The sequence below is a fragment of the Acanthopagrus latus genome, chromosome 15 (genome assembly GCF_904848185.1).
Source record: "Acanthopagrus latus isolate v.2019 chromosome 15, fAcaLat1.1, whole genome shotgun sequence".
In the NCBI taxonomy this organism is placed as follows: Eukaryota; Metazoa; Chordata; class Actinopteri; order Spariformes; family Sparidae; genus Acanthopagrus; species Acanthopagrus latus.
The window spans coordinates 4,275,366-4,300,537 of record NC_051053.1 but is presented as its reverse complement, the minus strand read 5'-3'; the positions used below and the strand labels follow the sequence as shown (position 1 = coordinate 4,300,537).

The 25,172-nt window shown below is 39.6% G+C and overlaps 1 protein-coding gene across 5 annotated transcripts in view; it reads left to right on the top strand.

The window, feature by feature from the left end:
• pcdh15a (protocadherin-related 15a) overlaps positions 1-25,172 on the top strand; it is a 245,217-nt gene that overhangs the window by 100,837 nt on the left and 119,208 nt on the right. For 3 of the 5 annotated variants that reach the window (XM_037124785.1, XM_037124786.1, XM_037124789.1), the window contains 4 exons: positions 19,819-19,979; positions 21,897-22,052; positions 23,485-23,604; positions 23,732-23,842. In XM_037124785.1, coding sequence (XP_036980680.1) covers positions 19,819-19,979; positions 21,897-22,052; positions 23,485-23,604; positions 23,732-23,842 — 548 coding nt within the window. Of the gene's footprint in view, positions 1-16,182; positions 16,269-19,818; positions 19,980-21,896; positions 22,053-23,484; positions 23,649-23,731; positions 23,843-25,172 lie in introns of those variants that run through there. The other 2 variants (XM_037124787.1, XM_037124788.1) reach the window with 2 other exon arrangements.

Sequence of the window (25,172 nt, the reverse complement as noted above, 5' to 3'; positions counted from 1 at the left end):
GGATGGGTCTTCCGTGAGGCTGTGATGTCACAACTATACAGCCACGCCCCACGAAGAGCATGAGTCGACCATGTACTTATAATCACGTGATGCACCGGGGTCCAGAAGACTTTTTCATGTAATCTTACACTGGGTACGAATCATTGTCATAATTTGAGCCATTTCATCAGATAACAGTTAGAAAATCTAGATGAGCCACTAGATATAATCATTTTATTGCACACGCTCTATGGGCCCCAGAAAGTGGAAGCTCCAGATAATTTCTCGCCTGGCACATATGCCAGAAAGGTTTTCTAGCTTCTCAGTTTGCTGTCTAGTGAAGTGGCCAATTCAGAATATTTGCAGCAGTGTTTTCCCTGTTCCTGTTCTGCCCATTAACTATACATTGTAATTAATTCAAAGATACTTCAATTGCTATTCCCAGCTTGAATAAATCTCTCTATAAAAGCAAAGAATCTCCGTCGGTCTGTGTGTGTGTGTGTGTGTCTGTTCCTCAAATATCTCTGCAGATCAGGATCAGACTGACCTGAGTGTTTCCACATGGCTGCTGTTTGGTTCAAGGGTGTGCAATGTCACATTTATTTGGACTGCAATGACACTGTTAATAATTTATTTCATAAGTGCTTTATCAATTCCGCTAGCATTGCTAACCGTAGCCACCACAGTCACGTGCGCACCAGAGCCAGTCACTGCAGAGCCCACCGCCGGACGCACCGGCACGTCCAAAACCGGACTTAGGGTAAATAATGTCCGCCACGCTTTTTCGCGAACATTGCCATCATGTTTGCTTTGTGTCTGGTGCAGGAAGAAACAGTAAAAACTGGATTTTGTCACGAAAGTGTCCAAGCAGTGAACAGGGAAAGTTGTGGGAGGGACGGAGGAGGATGAATGACAGACAACGACGGTCGGTGTAGAGACAGCGATATTGAGAGTTGAGAAATTTGTGACATTTAGCATGTTTGGAGTGTATAGTCAGTGTGTTATGTAGTGTTTGGTGTAGGGTGTTTAGTGTGCAGTGGAGTCAGTTTTTTGTTTAATGAGTCAAAACAATGAGGAGACTGCTGAATGTGGAGGAGGCAGTGCAGCTCTTCATTCAGCTGGAAGGAGCTCAGGCAGACCTGAGCATTGCCTGCATTTAAATGTAAATAGTTTTTTTTTTTTTTTTTTTTTTTTTTTAAGATTTTTGAGATTTATGCACATATTTAGCAAACAACAATTTATATTTGCATTATAAGTAATAAAACATGGTTTGTAAAACATATTTGTGGTTTTCACTGTAAAAAAAAAATCTAACTTTTTCTACTCGGATGTTTTATTTTTATTTTCGGTCCATTGTGTTAATACAGTATGTCAAAATAAAAATTAAAAAAAATAATTGTATAGTCACAGATGTGAGGTTGTGCTGAAAATAATGACACCAAATATATAGTTTTTAAGGTGAAATATAATGGCAAAATCAAAAATAGTCAAAAACAGCCAACTGTACCCTGGAATATCGGATTTCACAGCAAACATAAATATCCCTGATGTCCCACCTTCAAACACAGCCTCATTTGGCCTCCATGAAAAAGCTACTTAACCTCCCAATTTTCTGTAGGAATACATATTTCCTACGGGCATGGCCCTAGTTTGTATAAACATAAAACCTCCATGGTTCCAAAATGCATAATAAAAAGATTCATAATTGATAATTTAAGTTTTAAAGACATCTCTTTTATAATGGTGCTGTGTGGGTAATAATGCGTTTCTGGAACACAGGGGAACTTTTGGCTGCAAAATCACAAATGACCATGGACGGGCAAAATTGGAAGCAAGGCCGAGCGGTGCCCTTGTATCCAGGGACTGGGTTCCCTTGAAAAGACATAAGCTAAAATATTTAGCTGTGTTTCCACTCGGGATGAAAATACGGTTTGCTGCAGCGGTGTGAGAAAAATAACCTGCTTTTAGAAAGTTTAATCATTTTCCAGACACCCAAAATAAAAGTATGAACTTGGAAATTAGCATAATATTTGATCTCTGGGGCTGCAGTCATTGCCAATATTTTAAACTGTGACAGAGAAACATTATTAAAACTTTATGTAGGCCCCACATGCTGTTAATAATATTATCAAGTAAAAAAACAAGGTGCAGAATGAGGCCTAATACCAGCATGCAGACCTCACTCCACATTGTGGAGATTGTATGATGGTAATTTAAGACCAGTTTCCTTTCCATTTGCATGAGCTTCATATTCACATTGTTATTTGTCTACAATAGATATGTGAAAAAAGGGAATAAAACTCTTTATTTGAATACGATACTGATGAAAATGTTATCTGAGAGCAGCACTCTGACACAAAGCACTCCTAACCCTTCCATCACTTCATGCCCTTAACATTGTTACAAGCACTCAGACCAATCATTGATGTGATGAAAGTACACTCTTCAAGGAGGAAACGGTATCCTTGTCTCGCCTCTGCCTATTCAGTTTTATCTCTGAAGTTGCACCAAAGTCAACCACACAATCTCTGTGAGAAAATGAAGCGACAACTGCGTCGGAGTCTGTGTGAAGAGGAACAAAGCGAGTCGCTTAAAACTTCTGCTGTGTTTCGGCTGCCTTCCCTGTCAACTCCTTGCTTTCCTCATCTTACTTGTAGGTTGTGTTAAGACTTTTTGCTGCTGTTTTTAGACCCGAGACAACTGGCCACAGACACACCATTGAAAGAGAGACAGAGCTGAGATGATTGCACACAGAGAAAATATAGAGCACAGATGCTAAACACCATGAAGTCTGTAAAAAGGTCTCTCATCTCATGCAGGATGACAGCTCAGGATTTCATCCTGTGCATTATACTGTCTCCTGTGTCTGCCGCTTCACTTCCAGGATCCAAAGGGCTTGGAGGCAGGTCTAGAAAGTGTTAAGTGTGTTAGCAGGTTTAAACAATTAATGAGATGAGCCAGCCTACGTGAGTGTTTTTCTCAGCCGCCATGGACTCATTAACTTCTTCCTTAAAGTTAATTCAATTCCTTTACGCTGTTTCTCTCCACCGAGCTTGACATTAGTTCGATCGTGCTCTGTCGCTTCATTCCTTTACATCAACATGGAGCCCTGTCCCCCGCCTCCATGTCTCCCCTCTTTTATATATAGATTCCCACGGCATCTATCCTTTTACAGGAGGTGAAGCTTGGTGTTCACAAGAACTATATGATACATGACTACATTGTATGCACCTGTAGGGACTGCAACCCTTAAAATGTGGAAAGTGATTAATGAGAAATTTTCTTTGAATTTGTAATGCCTCCTATAGAGAGTGGATGTAAATTCAGAATATTAAGTTGTTTGGCACATTTTAAGAATAAAAGCACTGGCTGAAATTAGATATGTGGTTCATATTAAGGGTCAGGTTTTTTTTTATTTTTTTTTATGAAAAGCAAACTGCCTACCTGAGGAGTCTGTCATTTTCCATAAGCTGCAACTGCATGGCGCTGCAGTTGCCCAGCAGTTGGATAACTCTAGTTAGACACAAGCATGTAGCGCTATGCCTCCCTATGATGAATCTTCAAACACCTCTACTCCTGAATTCCAGTGGTGTGAAACAATAGTAGTTGTCAGCAGTGGAGCAAATTGATGTATAGGGCTTTCAGTGTAGCCCTGCACAAATATCAAAGGCATAATTTGTAACTTTATTGCCAAGTGGGTGAAAAAGTCTTGATCCATGGCTGAATAGAAGCATGAGGTGCATTGATTCATTGTTTGTAGTAAGTGAACAGAGTTAACTTACTGTTGGCCATCTAGCTGCCGATGAGTTGATGCAATGCCAGGTTTGAAGATGTGGATCTGAACTGAGAAGTCAATGGTCAGTTTTATCCGAGGTGTGTTTGTAGCAAGATCAATGTGATTTTAACTCAAAACGCAATGTTCTTCATAGTGTTGCTTTCATTTTCATTTTCCACCCTAATGCACGGACACTAGTTCGCTTCTCCTCCCTGTTTCTCTCTCCTTTTGGTTTTCTCTTGACGTTGTCTTATCTGTCGGCAGTGAGTTATATCTAGCAAGAAGCACCAAGGATTTTTTTTCGCCCGCCACAGCATTGTCTTGACAGCAAGTGAGCCGCGTGTAAAGGAGGTTTGTTGGTGTATCTGATCAAAACTAACGTCGAATCACAACAACCAGGCGCACTGACGAGTTTGTACAAAACAAGGGCATACGTATGTCTACATTTACAGGAGGGATGTATTAACAGAGAGCGACTCGGCAGAGCGTGTGTGATTGACAGAAGCTGTGGGTGGAAGAGCAAGGGCAGATTGTCCATGTAGTCAGTCAGGGATGGCATCTGTCTTTTGGATGATTTATAAATTTTAAATATAAAATGTCAAAATCGGCTGCCAAATATAGACTTAACTTGGGAGGGATGGCCAGGTATGAAACACTGCAGTAGCATAATCAAATTGTCCAGTTGACTCTCCATGTGCTGTTTGTCATAACTGACTGTTTGATGTGGAGAAGACACTGCAGCAGGGTTACATGAAGTATAAATGTATGTGCTACCTTTTGTGGAAGTATTGTGATTTGGCAGCAAATGTATGGAGCTGGAGCTATTTTTGTCCCAATCTCAAAATCGGTGGTGGAGTCGTTTACAAAGTCACAGTTTTTTGTACGTTTGTGTTTTGGTGTGTTTGGTGCATTGAGCAGCCTGAATTTGAATAACCATGTGGAAAATATTGGTATATCATAACAACGTTGCTTTTGATTGCAGCTAAAGAGGAGAGGAAACATCTGGACTGATCGGACTGGGGCTACCCTAATGGTCAATTTTAATTTTGTGGAGCTGGGAAACAAAATGGGCGCCGGCATTCTGCTGTTGCTGCATTTACAAAGTGTGTGTGTTCCTGCAGTCACTGTGTGTGTGTGTGTGTGTGTGTGTGTGTGTGTGTGTGTGTGTGTGTGTGTGTGTGTGTGTGTGTGTGTGTGTGTGTGTGTGTTTGTGTGTGAGTAATACAAAAGTAGGGACATGTTAAGCTTTTTGTAAAGTTGTTGTTGTTGTTGTTGTTGTTGTTGTTGTTCAGGCACATACACACACACACATCAGCCTCTGCTCAATTCTATGATCACATCCAGCTCTGATGATTGCTAGGTCATCAATATATAATTGGAGCGTAGCTGAAAGGCGTGGATTAGTGCACAACACCTGCTCCTTGTGGATTAGAGAGCACAAACAGGAAGGCGGGGCACACAGCGAGTTAACATAACGTAATTTATGTTAAACACTGTCTGAAAGTCTTTTTTTTTTTTTTTTTTTCAATCAGTGTTAAAGGCTCGCCCCTAATTGGACAGCTAGTTTTGCTAATGCTTATTTTTGTTTAGTGTTTGATATGCAAATACAAACAGCAATTACAGAATGAATGGTCAGATAAATGGTCAGTCTAATTACTTCCGTTCTTGTCGTGAATTAGTTGTGCTTATCATCATTACACTATAGAACAGGTGTTTCATGCTGCACTGTACCAATGTTTGCATGAAAATACAGTGCTTGGGTTCTTAAAGGTTTTAGATATTAACACAGTCTGCTCAGTCTCAGAGATGAGTCAAATCCAAATAACAGTGTAACAAAAAGTAATGAGTCCGTGCAATGTTCACCCAAACAGTCCTGATTTTGCATGTTAGATTTCTTTAAAGATAAAAAAGAAATCTCTTTTTTTATGATTGCTGGTGCTGTTGAGAGCACACAGTCCTCCCTGCATTATTCAGCTGGTTTTCCCCAGAATATGGTGAGATTGTCAACTTGGATTAATAATGTCATCATAGAATATGTGTTTTTCTTTTATTTTATTCCCATCTCTCCAAGGAAATCCCAGTGTTCTTCCACTGCAGCATCCCCCACCACACACACACACACACACACACACACACACACACACACACACACACGTACGTGAAAGGACTATAGATTATGATAGTTGCTAGAGTTTTCCACTGTACTGTAGCTCAGACGAGTGGGGCAAGACAGCCGCAATATGTAAAAGGGAACTTGTTGGCCTCAAAACAACAACAAAAGCTTTTCCACAAACGCATAAAACAGTGAAAGCATGTTCTTTCAGAGATTATGTAAGAAATTAGAAAATCTACCATTTATTTTGTAACTCAGTTGACATTCCGAGAGCTCTTCCTCCCTCAGAGTTGCAGAGGCTCATTGGCAACATCAGCATAGAAATCCCAGAGCTGTTTCACTGAAGCAGTGATGCCAAGTTTGTGGACACCTCAATAGTACTTGGGGCGATTTTAATGACACTGACATTTTCTGGCTCATAACTGTAAAACCTGCAATGACACTGAGGTTAATCAAAACCTCTGAGTGTGTGGAGTCACACACAGCTCATTGTCAACAGAGAGGAGTTTGAGAGAAGTGTTTTCCTCTGTGATTTGCCCCTAGTTATGAAATATTGCTTATAAATTCTACCTTACACCACTTTTGTAGGAGATATTGGTGCATTTGTGTTACTTGAGTATATTGAAGTGAATGTAGAACTGCATCTTTGTGTGAGTGCTTTTCTTTTTTAACCTTGGTGAAACCTACCCTTAAGGGTTATTTAGAGGCTGTCTGTAATGCTGGATTTACTTTGTGTTTGTGAGCTGGTAATTTACATTCCTCTGTTAATAAGATACAGAGCATTCAACAATTAATTTCCAGCATATTGTAATGAGATTGTGGATTAGTTTAATCCTCACATTAAGCTGCACAGATATTAAAATGATTGGTCATTTGTATTTCATGTTTGGAGATCATTTTCAAGCAATGAAAATATGCAGGCAGAATACAGTATATGCTGTAGAGTTCTTGCTGCAGAGGTTTAACGATCCAGTGAACATGCTGACCACAAGTCTGCTTTTTATTGTGACTGAACACTCATATTGCACTTTTCAACCTTTGAGAGACACCCTGCTTTACAATCAGCTTGAAGCAGTTTGAGTTTCTTTGTGTCCCTTAAGGTTTAACTCAACAAGCTGCTCCACCTTCTGAACTACAGCCACCACCTTTTGAGAGTTGTTCCTTTGTAGTGATGCAATGTTGAAATCTACTCTAGCCACTTGACTCTTCAGGTTAATGTGACTGTAGGATTTGCTGTCAGCTGAGAACTGCCGTTGAAGTCTAAACTGAAATATCTCAACATTCAGCTCAGGCAATAGTAGTCCCAATAGGATGAAGGCCAATTCTGGATCACCTGGCTTTTCATCTAGCACCACCACAACTTTGACATTGATTTGTGGTTTTGAGTGAAGTGTGTTAGCAGCCATTGGATGGATTACCATGTAATTTAGGACAGATTGCCCCTATTTCTTTGTTTGCGATTCCTTAACGTTTTCTGTGCTAGCTTGTCAGGAGTTGTTAGTTGTTCAGCAGCTTCATACATAACTAACTAAAATGTGCTACAAATGTGCTAAAAATCTGCAAAAAAAAAAAGGCAAAGGCCCTGTTTAGAGCCAATGTTTACTTTCACTGTAAAGATAAAAGACTTGTCGTAAGGTGACAAAAACCCAATTATTCAGATTTTCAGGTGATTATGCACAGATGAAAAACAAATGTGATCCTCCTGAATCTTAAACACTAGCCCTCTAAACTAAGAATTGTTTTGCTTAATCCAGGTGTAGCACCAAATAGAAGCAGAGAAAAAAGTCAAGTGTTCACTGACTGCAAAGCATTTAGTCATGCTGAGAAGCTACCGTACCTATGCCTTTTAACAGTTTGAGCTGTATTGGTGAATCATCATCACTCGCTCCCTAAGCTACAGTAGAAACATGAGTGATGAGTTTGCCCCAACTCTGATGTCATTCCGATGTACAGCTGCATAAAGAATTGCTTAAGAATGATGGCAAAGCAGTCGGTTCCAATAATCATATCTTTCGAGCTAAGGTGGTAGATATGCACAAAGTCTGCCCCCATCCATTATCAATGGAGCAGTTCCAGGCTGTGAGTCAGAACGACATCACAGATGAAAAGCTTGGTTCTTGAAATTTCAGCTACAAACAGACTTCATTTATGTGGGATGCAGATACTAAGGGAGCCCTTTACAATGTCTTGCAGTGGAAGTTTGATCGTTTTTAACAATGATGCCCCAATTTTCAGATTGACTGCTGACTCCTGTGCTAATCGTGACATTGTGATTTAAAAGGCAAGTGTGTCTCACATGGATATGTGGCCTGCTGTTGGCCACAGAGCATGAGTTGTTTGATGTCTGTTAGGGCTGCACAGTAAATCGAATTTTCATCGTCATGGCGATATGAACATGTGCGATAAACACATCGCAAAAGACTGCCTGAAACGCGATGAATAACCATGCGCGCTGTAGACTGCGGCAATGGGAGCGGCAGGACGAAGCGAGACAACATGGTGAGAACATACATGGGAGACTCTGCTCAGTGTCTAACGGAGGCCCGCAGCAGGGGGAGGTTCACCCGGGGGTTCAGGACAGAGAAACGGATCATCTCGGTCCTGCTACCAGTTGACCAGTGTTACAGTGTTTCAAAGTAATCAAGTACTTATCTGTCACAGGAGTCTTCAACAACGTAATGTTGAATGGTGATGTATTCCATTTGTTCTCTGATGTAAAGGTGCAGTAACTGTCGGCTCTGTCACACTGGGAAAACGCCGCTAGCATCATTAACGTTAGCAACATGCACACATGCTTCGTCGTAAAGACCATTAATCGCTGCGACGGTGCAACAACTGGTTTAATCAAAAGGTCAGTTTTTATGATCCATTCAGCAGAGCAGGGGATGTCTGCTCACTCATCATTGTCATAGTTTGTGTGTCAGAGGACTCAGGAAGGTAAACAACAAGCCTATCAAGTTATGGGAGGTGATTAAAAAGGGTAAAAAAGGGTAATGTGATTAAATTGCATTAATGTAAATTTTTCTTTTAAGGTTAAGGTTTTCAAATTTATTGCCAGAATTATAACACATTTATATTGACAGCCCTTGAATATTTAATTACTGCACTAGTGATAAAGTGCAGTAAGAATATATATTTTTATTCTTAATTATGTTAAATAGGCCTCGAGGCCCACAGAGGGTTATAGAGTTATAAATAGGCCTACATTTTCCATTTCAGACAAGAAAGTTGGTAAGTTTGGCTAACAGCTTAATATCAAGCTGATATGTACACTTCAATATTTGTTTATTTATCTCAACTTATATCTTCATCGCAATATTTAACAGTGTTATCGCACATTGCAGATTTTCCTCATATCGTGCAGCCCTAATGTCTGTAAAGTGGTAGAAAAAAAAAAATAACAACATGTGTATCTGCTGAATGCACTGCCGTTATGTTATTTATATCATTCAGGTTGGGTAGGTTTCTGGTTTTGTGGTTCAGTGCTTTGTGTTGTCATGTTGGACTAGAATTGAGAGTTCTGCACACAGTGCCACTATGTGTCTCAGACTGAAGTCCACAGGGGAGTGCTGTCATCAGAAAAGAGCTGGTTATGCTGCAGTTCATTAGCATTATGGTTGTTGAAAGGTTGAAAGGTTTATGTGAGAAATGAAAACACAGCATGTTGCAGTTGCCCTGATGGACTGTAGTGCTAAAACACTTCATGGGCTGTCATTGTTTTCCTCTTGGGAGTAAAATCAGCTGAAATGTTTTCAATCAAACCAGGCCTTATTATTTTTGTTGTTTGCACAGTTTGGCAAACACAAGATGCTGAGTTACGCTGGTGACAGGAGTGTTTTCCTGCTGTTGTTAATTCCGTTTCCCTAGCTTAGCTTCCTCAGTATAGCTAGTTAGCTAACTATGTTTCAATCTTCTGAGGCAGAACTGAGCTGAGTTGCAGCTAAGTGGTGCAGAGGTGTGTAACGGACACTTGTTCCGCCTACCTTTGCTGGTGACAGGAGACAGTTCTGCTGGATGGACAGTCAGAGGTTGCCATTAGAGTGACAACTGGAAAAAGTGGTGACTTCATTGCTAAAGAGCAACTCATGCATTGCAGCAAGAGGACACACTATCTCAAATCCCCCCCCCCACACACACACACACACACACACACACACACAGCATCGCTCATCTCTCCTCATCATCTCTTGCCCGCCTCTACTCTTCATGTAGAAAAATGCATCTGACTGGGCATAAACAGCCAAGTGAAAATGCTATGCAATATTCTGAATAATCAGAATGTTATTCAGACCATTTGAGCACCCTGTTTAACCAGGCTATTGAGTACATGGTCCTCTGTTCATTTGGACAAAGTGTGTGTGTAATCACTGATCACCACGATGCTATCCAGTATGTAAGTATTGATAGTCTTGAGTCATACTTCCAGGCTATCTATTTTGCAGTTTTTATCCTAACAACAGCATTTGTGTGCAAAGGTTTTTATCTGTTTGAGAGGCACTGAGGGGGTAAATGGACTGCCTTGACACTTAACAAGTAACCCTTTACAAGTATACAATTCAGTGAAGTCTACACTGTACTGTATGGGATGTCGGTGACCTGATCAAGGATGTATGCTAACTCACAAGTAAAGTGAGCATTGCATTTTTTAAAGTAGTTTACCTTTGTGTATTCATATTCCAGATTTAATACATTTTACCATTTAAATGAAATGTTGACTGAAATGTCTTGGTTTGTGTCCTTGAGGTGGACAAAACAGTACCAAAACGATACACAAAAATGATGCAGAGCAAATATCTAATATAAAAATCAGCATGAGCTTTCTCAAAAATACTAAAGCACAATAAATAAACAGGAGCTTAAGAAAGTGTCTGGTGCATTAATAAACCTGCAAGGGGACACGGTTAAGTTGATTTCATAGACTGACCTGATGATGAGAGGTTAAGGGCCCTCAGTGCCTCAGGATATGTGCTGCATTGAAAACAAGTTCTGCTCTTAATGCTACATTACCCTGTTCTTGAAGGACAGGAGACACAAGTGCTTTGGCTAGATGATGGGGATCCTTGAGTATTTCTCTTGGTATATAGGAATAAACTGAGCAATCTACTGACCACACTCTGATAGCGAATGTCAGAAAACTATCACAGTTTTGTAAAAATCACACATCTCCTTTGATACCTTGAACTTCCTGAGCTGTTGCAGAGAGAGCAACAGGGAAGATCTTAAAGCAAAAGGGGTATGTTCTGCAGTATGGCTTACATATAGCGACATTCAATTTAAGACGAGAAGAATTTAAAGCTTAACTGAACAGAATGATGTCTCTTTGTCAAGCGTAAAGATGAGATCTGAAACTCATCTTCATTTTTGTGCATGGATCACATCCCATGCTCCATACAATAAAATGTCTGCACTGTACATGTGGCAGAACAATCAGACATCGACTATCTTTGTGCTCTGTATACCGGACAGCAGCTTCACTGAGCCCTGTGCACTATTTGAAAGAAAAAGAAAAACGAACTTTGAAAACGGGTTGTATTTGCTTTAGTACTTTGGCTCAATGCACAACAACAGAACAGTCATCTATTGCAATGCTGCCTTTTAGAGACAGTGCTGATGGTTTAATGTAATGTTCAGTACCATCCATCAAGTCTGTGTTGTCCATCTTTTCCTTTAAAGCACTCCTGAAACAAAGCAGCATGCTTTTTACTGATTCCAACAACGTTGTTTTTGTCATGAGATTCAAATAAAGTCTTGAAAATAATTTTTTTTATTTGTAAATGTGTGAATTGTTTAAATCGTGGTTGGTTGAAAACAAACCTGTTATTCTGAGATAACGATTCCAGTTGCATTGTTTGTTGTCCTAGTGGCTGGCTAAGCAGTTACGGGTGGTTTAACTTTTAGAGTGATACAGGGCTATTGAGTTTGATATTGGATTACGCTTGATTTAATCAAAGGAGATTGTTGAGCCTTGGCAGAGGTATGTGTGCTGCCTAGTGCCATTCTATCAATATTTTATCATTATAGCTTTTGGCAGGTGGGTCGAAAAGGAGACTGAAAATACGTGCTTTAATAAACCCAACCAGCCTCAACAACAAGTAAAATGTATCAACACAAGGATAATTTATCACCACAAAGATTGCACCAGTTGTGATGGTAATGATTAGCATCTACTGCAAGAGGCTCCTTGTCCCAAACTTTTGAAACACATTCACAATTTGCATATCAGCCCGCAATTCCACAGAGGTGTGAAGTGCAGCTTTAGAAACTGCACACCAATAATAGGTAAGAATGGGCCGTGATATGAGAGGATGTGGGCCGACAATACAACTTCAAATAAATGAGTGTGGCATGGTGTGTGTTCATCAGTTATTTTGGAATGGTATCTATCATTAAGGCGTGATTATTGTAAACATTTACGACAGCTTGTGTGAATTACACATTTTTTTCCAAGTACAAAATTACAAAACTCACAAAAAGAAAATATTTTCATTTAGTTTTATTTAGTTTTTCTTTGGCATGTCTGCACTTGCCGTCAACAAGAGCTCATTGTCAAGTCCTTCTCCAATTTTACAATGCCCTGAATTGTATGGCTGCATCATATCTCCATCATATCTTTCAGGTGACTGCACAGAGCTCTGCTCTACTCTCAGGTCATATGGTTATCCTCAGAATAAATTGAAGTTTTGTACGTAAGAAAGCATCTGCCATCACTGCTCACTACCTTTGGAATAGATTGTAGAGTGGGTCTGATCCTATGAATATGTTAAAGATTAAAAACCCAATACCTGTGGTGGAATATACTGATTTCTTATAGTTGATATGCTGCAGTGTGTCTTCAGTGTATATGTGTTTGAATAGTGTGAATGCACACAGAAGGCTAGAAGACTTTATTTTTAGTTTTTGTTGTACTATTTACACTGCCGTTGTCAAAAACATCAACTTTTTGTTACAGATTTCAGAATATTTGTAACCACCTCCATACACATTTCCACCATCCTGACGACATTTATTTTTTACTTTAAGTAATTTCTGAATTGCCAATTAGAGCCATGCTAATGATCAGGATGTGGATGATAGTGTTTGTTTGTCAGTCAGGTCACCATCGGATTGATTGCCATGATTTTTTATTTATTTATTTATTTTTTTTACACACCCCAATGTACCAGACCGGCTTCAATTAGCCACGACTGTTGAGTACTGTGTACATGTACTTTATTGTACAAGCTTTTTTTAGTTTAAGCATGTGGTTTTTTTAATGTATTTTGCATGTGAATTGTTTCATGATGTACAAGGGAGCTGCAGCAACATGCTTTCATAATGTTTGTACTTTGGCTTCTTCTTCTTCTTCTTCTTTTTTTTTTTTTTTTGGCAATCAGTACACATAGGCAAAGTACCTGCTTGTCAAAATGATGGGAAGAAGCCAGTAGTTTCACCCAAGCTGAAATTAACCAAATGTCTAAGGGTTATGGCCTGCACCACCAAAATTATGCTCAGGGCCTGAAATGAGCTCTCCATGCACACATATGTATATGACTAACACCTTGTGAAGTGTGTCAAGGAAGTAAAAAGAAATTCTTGAAAGATTAATTTTTCTCTGAATGAAACAGCTGCAGCTTCTTTTCCTGTGTCTGTTTGACTCTAGTTAACCTTGGCAGAAGTGCGAAAACAAACAGACGTTTTTCATGTCAAATCATCAAAAGTAATTAGGAGTTATTCAGCATTTGGAGAGCTGTGATCGCAGTGATATTGCATCCTTCCTCACTTGGTGATGGCTATGTATGCTGCACAGTGGCTCCCCAGTGACAGCTGGTGCACATGTGAGTACTGTATGTCTTAATAAGAGTCAGTGCCTGACTCAGAATGTGGGCACAGCAATTACGCATAACAGGCTGAAAGTAAATTTCACTGCATCTCATCTGATATAAACTTTTAGAAAAAGCTTAACGCTCTTGTGAGGGTTTTCTGAGATGAATACCCTTCGGTCTTTAAATTTGACTGCATTATGGGTAAGCTCTCGCAGTTATGCAGTCCCCACTCACTGTGAGCATGCAAACACATTCAGATATGAAATACCTCTAATGTACATCGTCCTCCTCTTCCTCTTAGTCATGCCAGACAGTATTGCTCAGACACTAATGATGTGTTGCAGAGGCCCCACAGCCATGACTGCATATGACTTGCGACATGTCTTGCTTCTTGATGTGTTTCAGCAGCATCACAGTATATGTTTCATTTTGTTTTTGCTGGAAAATGCTGTTTTGATATTTTAGATTTTGTCTCAAGAGAGGGAAAGATACACTCGTGTTACACATCCGTTTTCTCATACTATCCAGTGCTGCAGCACTGAATTCCCTCTCATTCTGACACACTCTGTTTTAGCTCCTGTCCCTTTAAGGCCCCAACCTGAACACCCAGTGTCCTCTGACTGGTCAGCTCACACATGCCTGACCCAGCACCACTAACAACAACTGTGGTAAATCAGTAGTTATGTGCCAAACTAACTACTGATGAGGCTTTTCAGGAGCATTTCAGGAGTGTATTCTGTGGGAGAGAGAAGCCTCTGTTGGTGCAGATTTTAACCTTAAAACTTCCAAGATCTTTCACATACAAAATCTGCTTTATTAACAAACAAACAAACATAATAGGTTTCCTTTAAAGGGAAAAAACACTATCGACACAAACAGACACCTAACAGTCCTGCATATGGATTTACGTTTAAGTGTTGTTTGAGCTAATGCCTGTGTACATTATAGCAAAAGTCTTGGACTCTAAGATTGCACATCATTGACAAACTAGATCATTATCTTGTTCCGAAGTCTAGTCATCTGGATTACAAAAGATGATCTTGTTTGGTCTCTACACTTTTGAACATCTCAGCAAGCTGGAGCCTAGGCCCCGGTGCTTTGAAAGCAATCTGTAACGTCTAAAAATCACTTGAGTGAGTAAGTAACCACTGAAGTGAGGCCAGGATATGGATAGTCTCATTTTAGTGCCAGAAAGAAGCTTTTTCACCATTTTCAACCAAAGGGGAATTAAGGTAACCCAGAGGGGGCATTACAATGACACTAATAAAAACTTGTTTTGTGGAGGAATGCTTAAACTTTGCACTTCAGTTATTTTCCAGAGTTCAGGGAAGCAAGATTTGACAACTGGGTGTCATTTTATTCATACTGAATGTGTTCTACATGATTTATCCTGCAGTGTGTAATTAACTCAGATAAAGAGCTGCAGGGGTTTGAAGTCAGGGAGTTTGGTTAGCCAAAGGATCTCAAGATTTTTTGGCATTGAACAGCAGCAGTAATGTTCGTCATAGAGACAGCTGTGGCCACAGAGCATTTGTGCTTGGTCATTGCCCAAGTAAATCTGTGTCATTTGAATAGATATTTTGAGGGTGACTTAGATGATGAAGAGGGAATGTGAATATATGAAATGAAAATATAGGGGGGTACCTGCAGAGATGTTCTGAAATGACCCATGTAGTCGCTCAGGCGTACTCGTACTTGAGAGTTTTGACAAATTGAAGGACTTCTCTCAATGACTGATAATAGGAGGTCATTCATTGCCTTTATTGCCTTTTCATTTATGTTATACAGCAGCAGTTTCAGCACTTCTCAGACATAGTCGGGATCATTCAGCACAGATCTGTTGAACAATTTCGTCCAAAACCTTTACCCCCAAAAAATGAACTTTGAGATTGGCACAACATTTTTAGGGAAGAAGTGCAAACCTTTTCAACAGAGCCTCACCTGGGTCAGTTGATAAAGTTATAGAGCTTCCATACTGAGCAATAAATGATATAATTGTTAACCTTTATCCTTCACCTTTTAGAAGAGAGCTATCCATATGTGGGTCAGTTGTTAAAGTTATAGAGCTTCCATACTGAGCAATAAATGATATAATTGTTAACCTTTATCCTTCACCTTTTAGAAGAGAGCTATCCATATGTGGTGGCTGCGTGTAATTCAAGCAAATTTGTCATAAAGTTCATTTTAGCCTGTGTCCTTGATTAACATTTGTACGAGCCTATCATCTCCACTCTTCTGAAGGAAAAGAAAAAGGGGTCATATTTTGTTTTTCGTATTGAACAAATGATGTCAAACTATTTTTCAACAAGTTGTTTTATTGACTGGTTTTTTATGTGCTTGTGTGAGTTAACTGGTTAACCCCCCCATACCCAAATTCCACTTGGTTTGCTTCACTGTGGCCCACAAACCTAGTATTCATTAAGATCATGGACTGAGCTGAAAGCACATTTCAAACAGGCCTCCAAACTAGTAGCAATAAAACTTACCATTTTTTTTTTCTTTTTTCATACTAGACCTGGAGCCCTATCAAAAACGGGCCTCCACACTTATCTGGTGCCATCATCTGTGGATGCCAACATTATTGATATTTTGGATAAAAGTAAGCCCTCTGTGTTGTCTCTTGTGGGTTTAGCACACTGTGAAGCTCAGATCAGAGGCGTCTCTGTCCGGAGATGACCCTGACAGAGTCACAAGCTACTAATGAAAGAGTGATTTTATTTAATTAGAAATAAAATACACATTAAACCTGGCAGAAATCTGGGTAGGAGTTGTTTGTACAGGTCTGAAAGACTCCTTTTTACTGATAAGGACAACAATGTTGCCATGTGTCTAAGATTGAGAGAATAGTGGGAGTCACAGCTGTCACAGCAGAAAAACTGAAGTTCAATTAACTTGAGAATGAGAAGAAAGGCGGCGCTCCGTGCCCTCCCCTGTAATATTGTCAGCATCATAATTTACGACCTGAGAGCTTCAAAAAGATCTAGTCACCACTGAAAGATACTGAGGCTGATATATTTCAGAAAAACTGTGTTTTAGATTAATGAAGCAGCAACAGGGGGGTCTTTTGACTTTTAAATTAAATTCCTGGAAGATCCATTTTTCAGATAGAGTTTAGCCAGAGTGAGACAGATAATTATAGGTCCTTGTGATTACAACACACAAATGCATCAAACCCTGACGGCTGCAAACAGGGAGCACAGTCATTAATACTGGGCTAAAAATGCAGCAGAGGGTATTATAATTAAAAGGCAAAGACTTCCATCACACCTCCATCTGTGCTCCTTCTCGAGTACCTGAGTCTGAGTGACTCTGCAAAATGGATAAACATATTTTATGAAATGATAAAATACACGATGTTATGGTCAGTAATTAAAAAAGCCCATTAAAATACCCTCTTAGGTTTTAGGTAAAGCTGGAGGATTGGCGAGGCATGTCAAGTGCTTTTAGTGTCAACAGTATTTCTATGTGTGGTTGAGTTCACCATCTTGAAACTAAACTCACCTTCTGGAGAAGAAGAGGCACTTTGTATATCCCCTTGTTCCCCCTCTGTTGTGAAAACGTAGTGCACTTTAAAGACTAACCAGCTCATTCAAAGTGCATTTCTTAATCACATGAAATGTGTTGAATGCAAATTGTAACCCTTTATCATTCAGCGCAACAGAGGAACAAAACCTATTTTTAAAACATTAAGAAGGCTCGACACAACATGAAACTTTGCTTGTAGTATCACCAGGGTCTCTATGAACACGAGCATTGAGGAGAACATTGTTTGTGAACAGTTTACTTAAGAGAAAGTTTATGGACAACAGCAGTTGCTTGTTCTGCTCGCTGCCGTCATGGCCGCCAGAAGTATCAATCTTTGAATGCGACTTAACATGGAGGACAGTTAAGTAGACCGCTCCTAAAGCTTAGTTCCATATAAATGCAAGGATAATTCGTTGTTTTGTTGTTAGCGAAAAACAATATTGACCTTGAATTTGAAAAAGAAGCCTCATATAAGAAACAATACTAAAATCAAATGCTGGAAAAGTCATGTGAGATATCATGTGGATTGTTGTTGCCAGAAGACAGTAGCGGTCCACCTCAACTCGTGTCCATGTTACGTCTCATTCGGAGATCGACACTTCTTGGCTGGCAGGACGGCAGCTAGTGGAACAAGCAACTTGTAGCGTGATTTGTTCAAAAACCTTCTTTTTAGTAAATTCTATGTAAACAAACAATGTTCTCAATGCTCGTGTTCATGTGTAGAGACCCCGGTGATACTACAGGCAAAATTTCATGTTGTGTCGAGCCTTCTTAGTGTTGTAAAAATAGCGATTTTGATGCTACTGTAAAAGTGCCCATAGCACCTCCATTGAAAATGAGTTTGACCTGAAAACAAGTGCCTCTTTCATTGTAATTATGCTTTTACACGAAGGTTAGACTCGGGTACATTCACAAAAAAAGCCAAGGTTGAATTTTTGCTTCAGTTTCGCTTTAAGAATTCAGCATAACCCATGTGTTTTTATGCATGGCAGCTGTGACATCCTGGAATGTGTATTGTGTATATGTGTGCTTGAAAAGTGTTGTATTTATTATGCATGTGATCAGCCAATTACATAAATCACAGAGTGAAGTGGTACATTTTCTAGCTGAGGCACAGCAGGTACCAACAAGCATAAACAGAAATTTCAATTATGATTGGGCGTGAACATATTCTGTCCTGCATATTCCTGCATGAGCAGAATATCAGTTATTAAAGCATGTGTATATAATTTATGTATTTTATTCACATACAGTTGTGTATGGATAAATCACGTTATCATCACGTTATTATCACGTTTTTGCCCTTGAATATAATTTAAATATTTTTCTTTTTGGCACAAAAGCACTGGCGGTTTTTGTACAATATATTGAACTTGATCTAGACCATGATCCATATCATAAATCTCAAATAAAACTGTTTTTTGACAGACAGATTTTCAGTGGAATAGATAAAAAGTTGCATAGTGATCATTTTATTTATGTATTTCAAGGGATTTATCCTATCAATTAAATGGAATTATTAACTGATTATTTAATTGTGATAGATAGAATGATTGTCTATTGTCTGATTGTTAACACATGATTATTTGCACATTAACTGCACATTTTTAATCTGTTCTAAATGTACATTTTAAAGGGGTATTTTTCAGGTTTATTACACTCCTATCAACATGGGAGTGGAAAAATAAGCTTGCTTTATGCAAATGTGTGTTTATTATTACGGCAACAATCCAAAACAATGACAAATACTGTCCAGAATATTCTCCAGAATAACCTCGAATGTACTCTCAAAAAATATGCTGGAAGCATAACATGGCAAACTCAAGCCCAACAAGCCACAACAGATGGGAAGACTGACCTGAATTTAACATTCCTCAGTAATACTGACACAACGTAGTGTCCAACTTTACACTTGTGAAGGCAAACTAAACAATGTTAATCAGCCTGTAAGCTGTAGCCAACCATTAGTGGGGTAGGAGGGCTCTCTGCATCAGCTGTGGGCTTTGCTAGCAAGTGGTATTAGAGACTGAACACACACATTTCACATTGACAGTAAATTAAAATAACTGTGTTCTTGTAGAGAGAGCCATCTGGCATTGAAGCTGGATTTTCCATTTGAAAAATGCTTTTCTTTATCCCATCCACCCATCCATTGTCTGTAACCAATTTATGCCTTTTATGGGGTTGCGGTTTCTTTATCCATTTCTGTTCAAGGAAGTTTGTTTCTTCTGTCATACACAACATTACTGCTGCAACACTTCCTGAGATCCCAAACTAGGGGGCAGGCCGAGGGTCATAATGGGCACGTGTGCGTTAATCATCTAATTGTTAACTCATCATCATTGTGTTATTATTAATGTAATTATATAATTATGACAGCCCTAATATTTATTCAGTAGTTTATTTAACTATGCTTCTTTGTTTTAGCATTTCCACATATTTGAAATAATATAACCTTCATTATCCAACAAAACATTTTGTCAAAAGGCAACACAGCTCTATTGAAAATAACATTTAATGCATAATTTATTGTCTACCACCAAGCTGTTTTTACATTCTGTTAGTCTAAAAAGTCCTTCTTTAAGAGAGACATGTATTAAATGGAGACCTCTCTGCCTTCACAGGTACAGTTTTGGTGGAAAACATGCAGATAAATGGCCGTGCCCAAGACCCAGGCAGGACCATCTCACTGACCCTGCTGGACAACTATGATTACTGGGTGATACTGGAACCAACAAGGCAGAGGCTCTACCTCAACAGCACCGGACGAGTTCTGGACAGAGATGTGAGTAAAGGACGAAAGACAGTGACGTCAGAAGTGACTTGTGTCTCCGTGTTTTTAAAGTAAATTACTTGCCATCTCCTTTAAAATATTACGTCTATTGCGTGAGCTCATTTGTGAGTTTAAGAATTTGGTTATGTGGTAGAGAGAATACGGTGATCATATTTCAGTCTCATAGTCATGATCCAGTGTTGTATATACGTGCAGCGTCTGTTTATAATTTGATTGAACCAGACTCACTTCCTACACATTTATTTTTATCAGGGCTGTTAAATTTACTGCTTTGTTATCATTATTATAATTCATAAGGACGAAATTCAGTCAATGAAAAAACAATAAGCACTCCAAATGTCTTTATGCACGTTCGAGTGCCTTGTCTCGGTGACATATCCAGGTCTCTCAAACAGGAATAAGGGCTTTTACAGGTTTCTGAATACAGGATATGGACGCACACACGTGACTATACTTTGATAACCTGATAACCCACTGTTTCTGTTGTATCAAGTCCTTATGATTTGCTCTTTGCTCCCTTTTTTTTAGTACTCTGTCAACTTTCTTGCTCACAAGTAGTGAACATATAATGTGATAAATCAAGGTTCTCATATGAGGCAGCAAGTTTTACTGATAATAGTAATCACGTGGAAATTATCAATACAATGAGGGAATTAACCTAGTTTAATTAATTTAATTAATGGAATCTTAAAGTAACAGTTTTACCTCAACAGGTCTTATCCAGGTCATTTTATTAACACCTGTTTCACTGTTGTATTGCTACCAAGAGCAATGATTCTAAATGTAACGAAGCAGCAGATTTGGTGGTCATTTGTTCCAGTGTAGCGTGAATGCTAAACATTGTAAGTGAATGAATATATGCAGACACTCTGTCTGCATGTAATATGTTCAATTCAGTTCGCCAAGGAAACACGTTATCCTGCAGCGAATACAGATCAGTCTAAGTGGTAAAGTGCATGATATGAGATATGAGGTGCAGGGGGGGGTTGGCACTGTGTGTTAAGTGTTGTGACCGCTATGGAAAGAAATTGCTCATGAAGTGTGTGATTAGATTGTATAGGCTAACGGGAGGAAACTGTATGTGAAACTGCAAGTGGGAATAACTCGTAAATATGGCATATTAACAGGAGACGTAACAACAGTGGGGGAGCACGTGAGAGACAGTCCTTTTGCAAGTGAGAAGGAGAGAGGGGGAAAGTGACGCTGGCCTGGCTGCATTACATCATAGGGGAACATCATTCTTGCTTTTAAATTCAGATTCAGTCTGAGAAGTAGCAGTGGCAAGGACACAAGCCGCTGCTGTCCAGTGTGCACTCTAACAGATAGTGGCACAAGGCCTGAAGCTCTTTGTTTCATCAGAAATTTTAAAAATGTATTACATGTAATATTAAAAAAGCAAAATCAGGCTGCAGATTCCAACTTGAAAAAGAATATCAAAAGCCCTGATTTGTTTACTCCAATGCATTCTATGCTTGCATCTTATTAGTTATTATTAATTAGCAAGAGGACTGGATTATTTTTTTCATTCGGGCTGAAGCAGATTTAGAGCTCAATGTGGGGATACTGCTCTTTAAGAAACACACTAACTATCAAGGTAACTTGGTTCTGATGACAACTCTGGTAGATGCTGGATGCTCTGGATGATGCTTTTACATCTTTGTGTATTGTTGAGCTAGCGACTTAGCATGTTTACTGGGGGTATTTGAACACAGTGAAGGTCGAGTTTTTAGTTAATCATCTCTGACAAAGCTCTCACATTAATCTTTATACTGAACAGAATTTTGTTGAAGTAACTTATTATGACTGCGGTCAACTCTAACACTTCCATACCATAAGCTAATTAGAACATTTTTAACTGTCATTTCAGTGCTTAAATGACATGTATTTCTTTTCTCTCTTCCCTCTCAGCCCCCAAATTACATCACCACCATTGTGGTGCAGGTCCAGTGCACCAATGAGCTGGTTGGTACTGTCATTTTGCACGAGGTACGAATTGTTGTGAGGGACAGGAATGACAACACCCCTCGCTTTCAGCAGCCACGCTACTATGTTGCAGTAAACGAGGTGAGGGAACAGATTATGTCTTTGGTTGTGCAGGATTTTAAATCAAGGCACCGTGTGCTGAATTGCAACGTTGTTACAAGTTTGTGTTTATTCAAACACTCTCACAATGCATCAATCATTGCAGGCTGGTCAGTGGCCCTGTGCTTCTAAGTCTGACACTGTATGTACAACTCTTGTAGCTTCTTGAAGTGCTCCTCTAAGACTAAGAATAAAGAGCAAGCACGGTCCAGTTTTTGTGCTCCACTTAAGAAAATGTTTTTTGTGACTAGGCGTAAACAAATTGCCACTGTGTCACACTGTCCACAACAGTCCAAAAGTCATAATATGTCATGTATGAACTAGCAAGCCTTGTTTGAAAATGTAACTGAACGTTTCTTATATATTATGGTTAATTTGAATTGTGGATCCTAATTCCCACTGACCAAGCTGCCGAATGATAAATTGGGAGTGAGAACATGTTTAAAAAATGAGCAAATCCTGGTGAGAACTGGTGGAACCCTTGTATTGGGTCCAGTCTAAATTTATTGGATCTGCAAAGAAGGGTGTTGTGACATGCATTTCTGCATGCAACAGAAAGTCTATCGATACTATTAGTGGTGTTGCCAGAAGTGTGACATTTTCAAACCCCACAAATAATTGCTTTGCGTCTCTGGTGAAAATTGACTGTCAAAATGGTTCTCAAGGATCAGATTATGTCAACTAGTTTCCAGTTAACAATGTTCTGTTTTAGCTTTGTCCTTAACAGCATCTTTTTCGTCACAGTGTGGATTTAGCGCACTAAGGGGTACTTCCCTGTAGGATTTAGCACGTGTTTGTTGTATTTCCTGAAGTTTGAGTAATGACAAGTATGTGTTCATGCAAGCTATGTTACACATATCTTGCACTAGAGCGGCCCACCTCTTCTAAAACAACCCTGCAATGATTTGAGAGGTTTGAATATCAGCATCATCTGTGTTTTGAGATAAGAAGATAATCCCTACTGAGTTCAAGTCAACCATGACTTTATTCTCCGTTTTTCACACCTCTTGTACATTGCGTGTTGGAAGTTCCTGTCACAATGTGTTATTACAGCCATATGCAGCTGCCCCAACAGTATAGTGAGTCATTCTCCATTGCTGTCAACGTCTCCCCTCAACAAGCTCTCCTGCCCACTGCCTGGTCCTGTGGACTTTGCTGAGGGCTCTGGGGAACAGCAGTGGTTCTCGTACTTACTTTTTGTTATTCTGTCAGCACTGCACGTAAGCCTTCAGCTGCTGACTGCAACATTTTCCCCTTTTGATTTTTTTTTTTTCTTTTTTGTATCCTAATGGGCTGGAGTGGCAACACTAATAGCTGTATGCATGAATTCTCTGCTGTAAGAAGATTTTTTACTCGCAAGGGCCTGTCTGAGCTGTTGAGCTGACTCTCTTTCCACTGTCATATTTCCCTCCAGCTCACACCAGTCGGAACGACTATTTTTACCGGCTTCTCAGGAAATAATGGTGCCACGGACATTGACGACGGGCCCAATGGACACATAGAATACAGCATCCTTTACAACCCCAATGATCCGGTATATGGACAAGTCACGCCATGATAAACACCCTCTGCACTATTGTAAATTTCTTCCACAATCATGACTTATTGCTCACACCCTCTCTCCTTTCTGTCTTAACATATCGACTCTCTCTCTGTTTCAGCAATCTAACAGAACAGCGAGTGTTGCAAACACCCTTTCGGGACACATTATTCTGGCGGAGAGGCTGAACTATGAGGAGAGAACACGCTATCTGGTTTTGGTGCAAGCCAATGTGAGTGAGCTAAACTGCATGAGCACAATGATCGCAAGTGTTAAGACCAGTAAGATTTCAATGTGTTCTGATTATAAATAGAATCTGATTTGTAGATTTTGTTTTAGGTCGTCTGCCTCAGCACAGACACAGTTCATGGTGCCTCGTAAAGGTCCCATATTATACTGTTTTTCATCACTTTCACACAGCAGTCAGAAGTCCTGCACTGCATTCGATATGCATTGCCCCAAACCCATCTGTGTTCCTGAACTTCAGCTGCCTAAAAGTCGCTCGAGTGAGCTCTACTGAGAGCAGGCTGTTTCTGTGCCTGCACCTTTAAATCCTAATGAGCTCCGTCTGTCAACGCCTACTTGCCTGCTGCACGCCCCTCTCAGGGAGACGATGCTGCTTACACTCGCGGTAGCATGCGCTAATATTTACGTTGAATGTATATATATATATATATATATATATATATATATATATATATATATATATATATATATATATATATATATATATATATATATATATATATATATATATATATATATATATATATACGTATGTATCTATGGCTTGCGGAAATGCTTTCGTTCAACCATACCAGTTTGACCCAGAATTGGACCCAGAAGGAGAGGCTCCTGAAGAAATTCAGACTCTTTGGCTTCAGCAGGACGTTTCAGATTGGTTAGTGTGTAATAATATTAGTTTGTTTGTATGTGTTGTTACATTTACTACCATGTAGCTATTGGCTAACAGCTAGCGAAAGCTGTGTTTGTCTTCAACACAGTCTCCATCACCTTCGCATCGTCTCTGTCTCCAGTCTGCATGTTTCCGGACTTTTTACTGTGACAACCAAGCTCCATCGTAATATTATTAACATTAAACTCACTTCAAACGTCATTGCATAGTGGACCGAAGGGGAGCTAACTAGTTAGCCAGTTTCCAGCTGACTTCACCATACACACACCTATGACAAAAAAAAAGCAGAAAATTAGGATATTTAAAAATTAAACACAACCGCTGTTCTGTCGTCCTGTAGCTGGGACAGAATATAGGCACTTACGTTGATTTTTACAGCCAACAACAGAGCAATTTGCGTGTCTGTCTCTGAGCGTCGACATTGCGAAACACTGCTATCTTACTGCTTGACACACCAAACTTCACCTCGGAGATGGACGCCCCCCTCTCGGATACCTCCTATCATCATGCAGAGGAGGTCGGCTCCTTTCATTACGTAAAGAAAGGAGCTGAATCTGAACAGCCAGTAGGAACCCTTTTTTTTTTTTTTTTTTTGTACCAGTGGATGGGCTGCAGAGACCATGCAGGAATCACTTGTTTTCCTCAT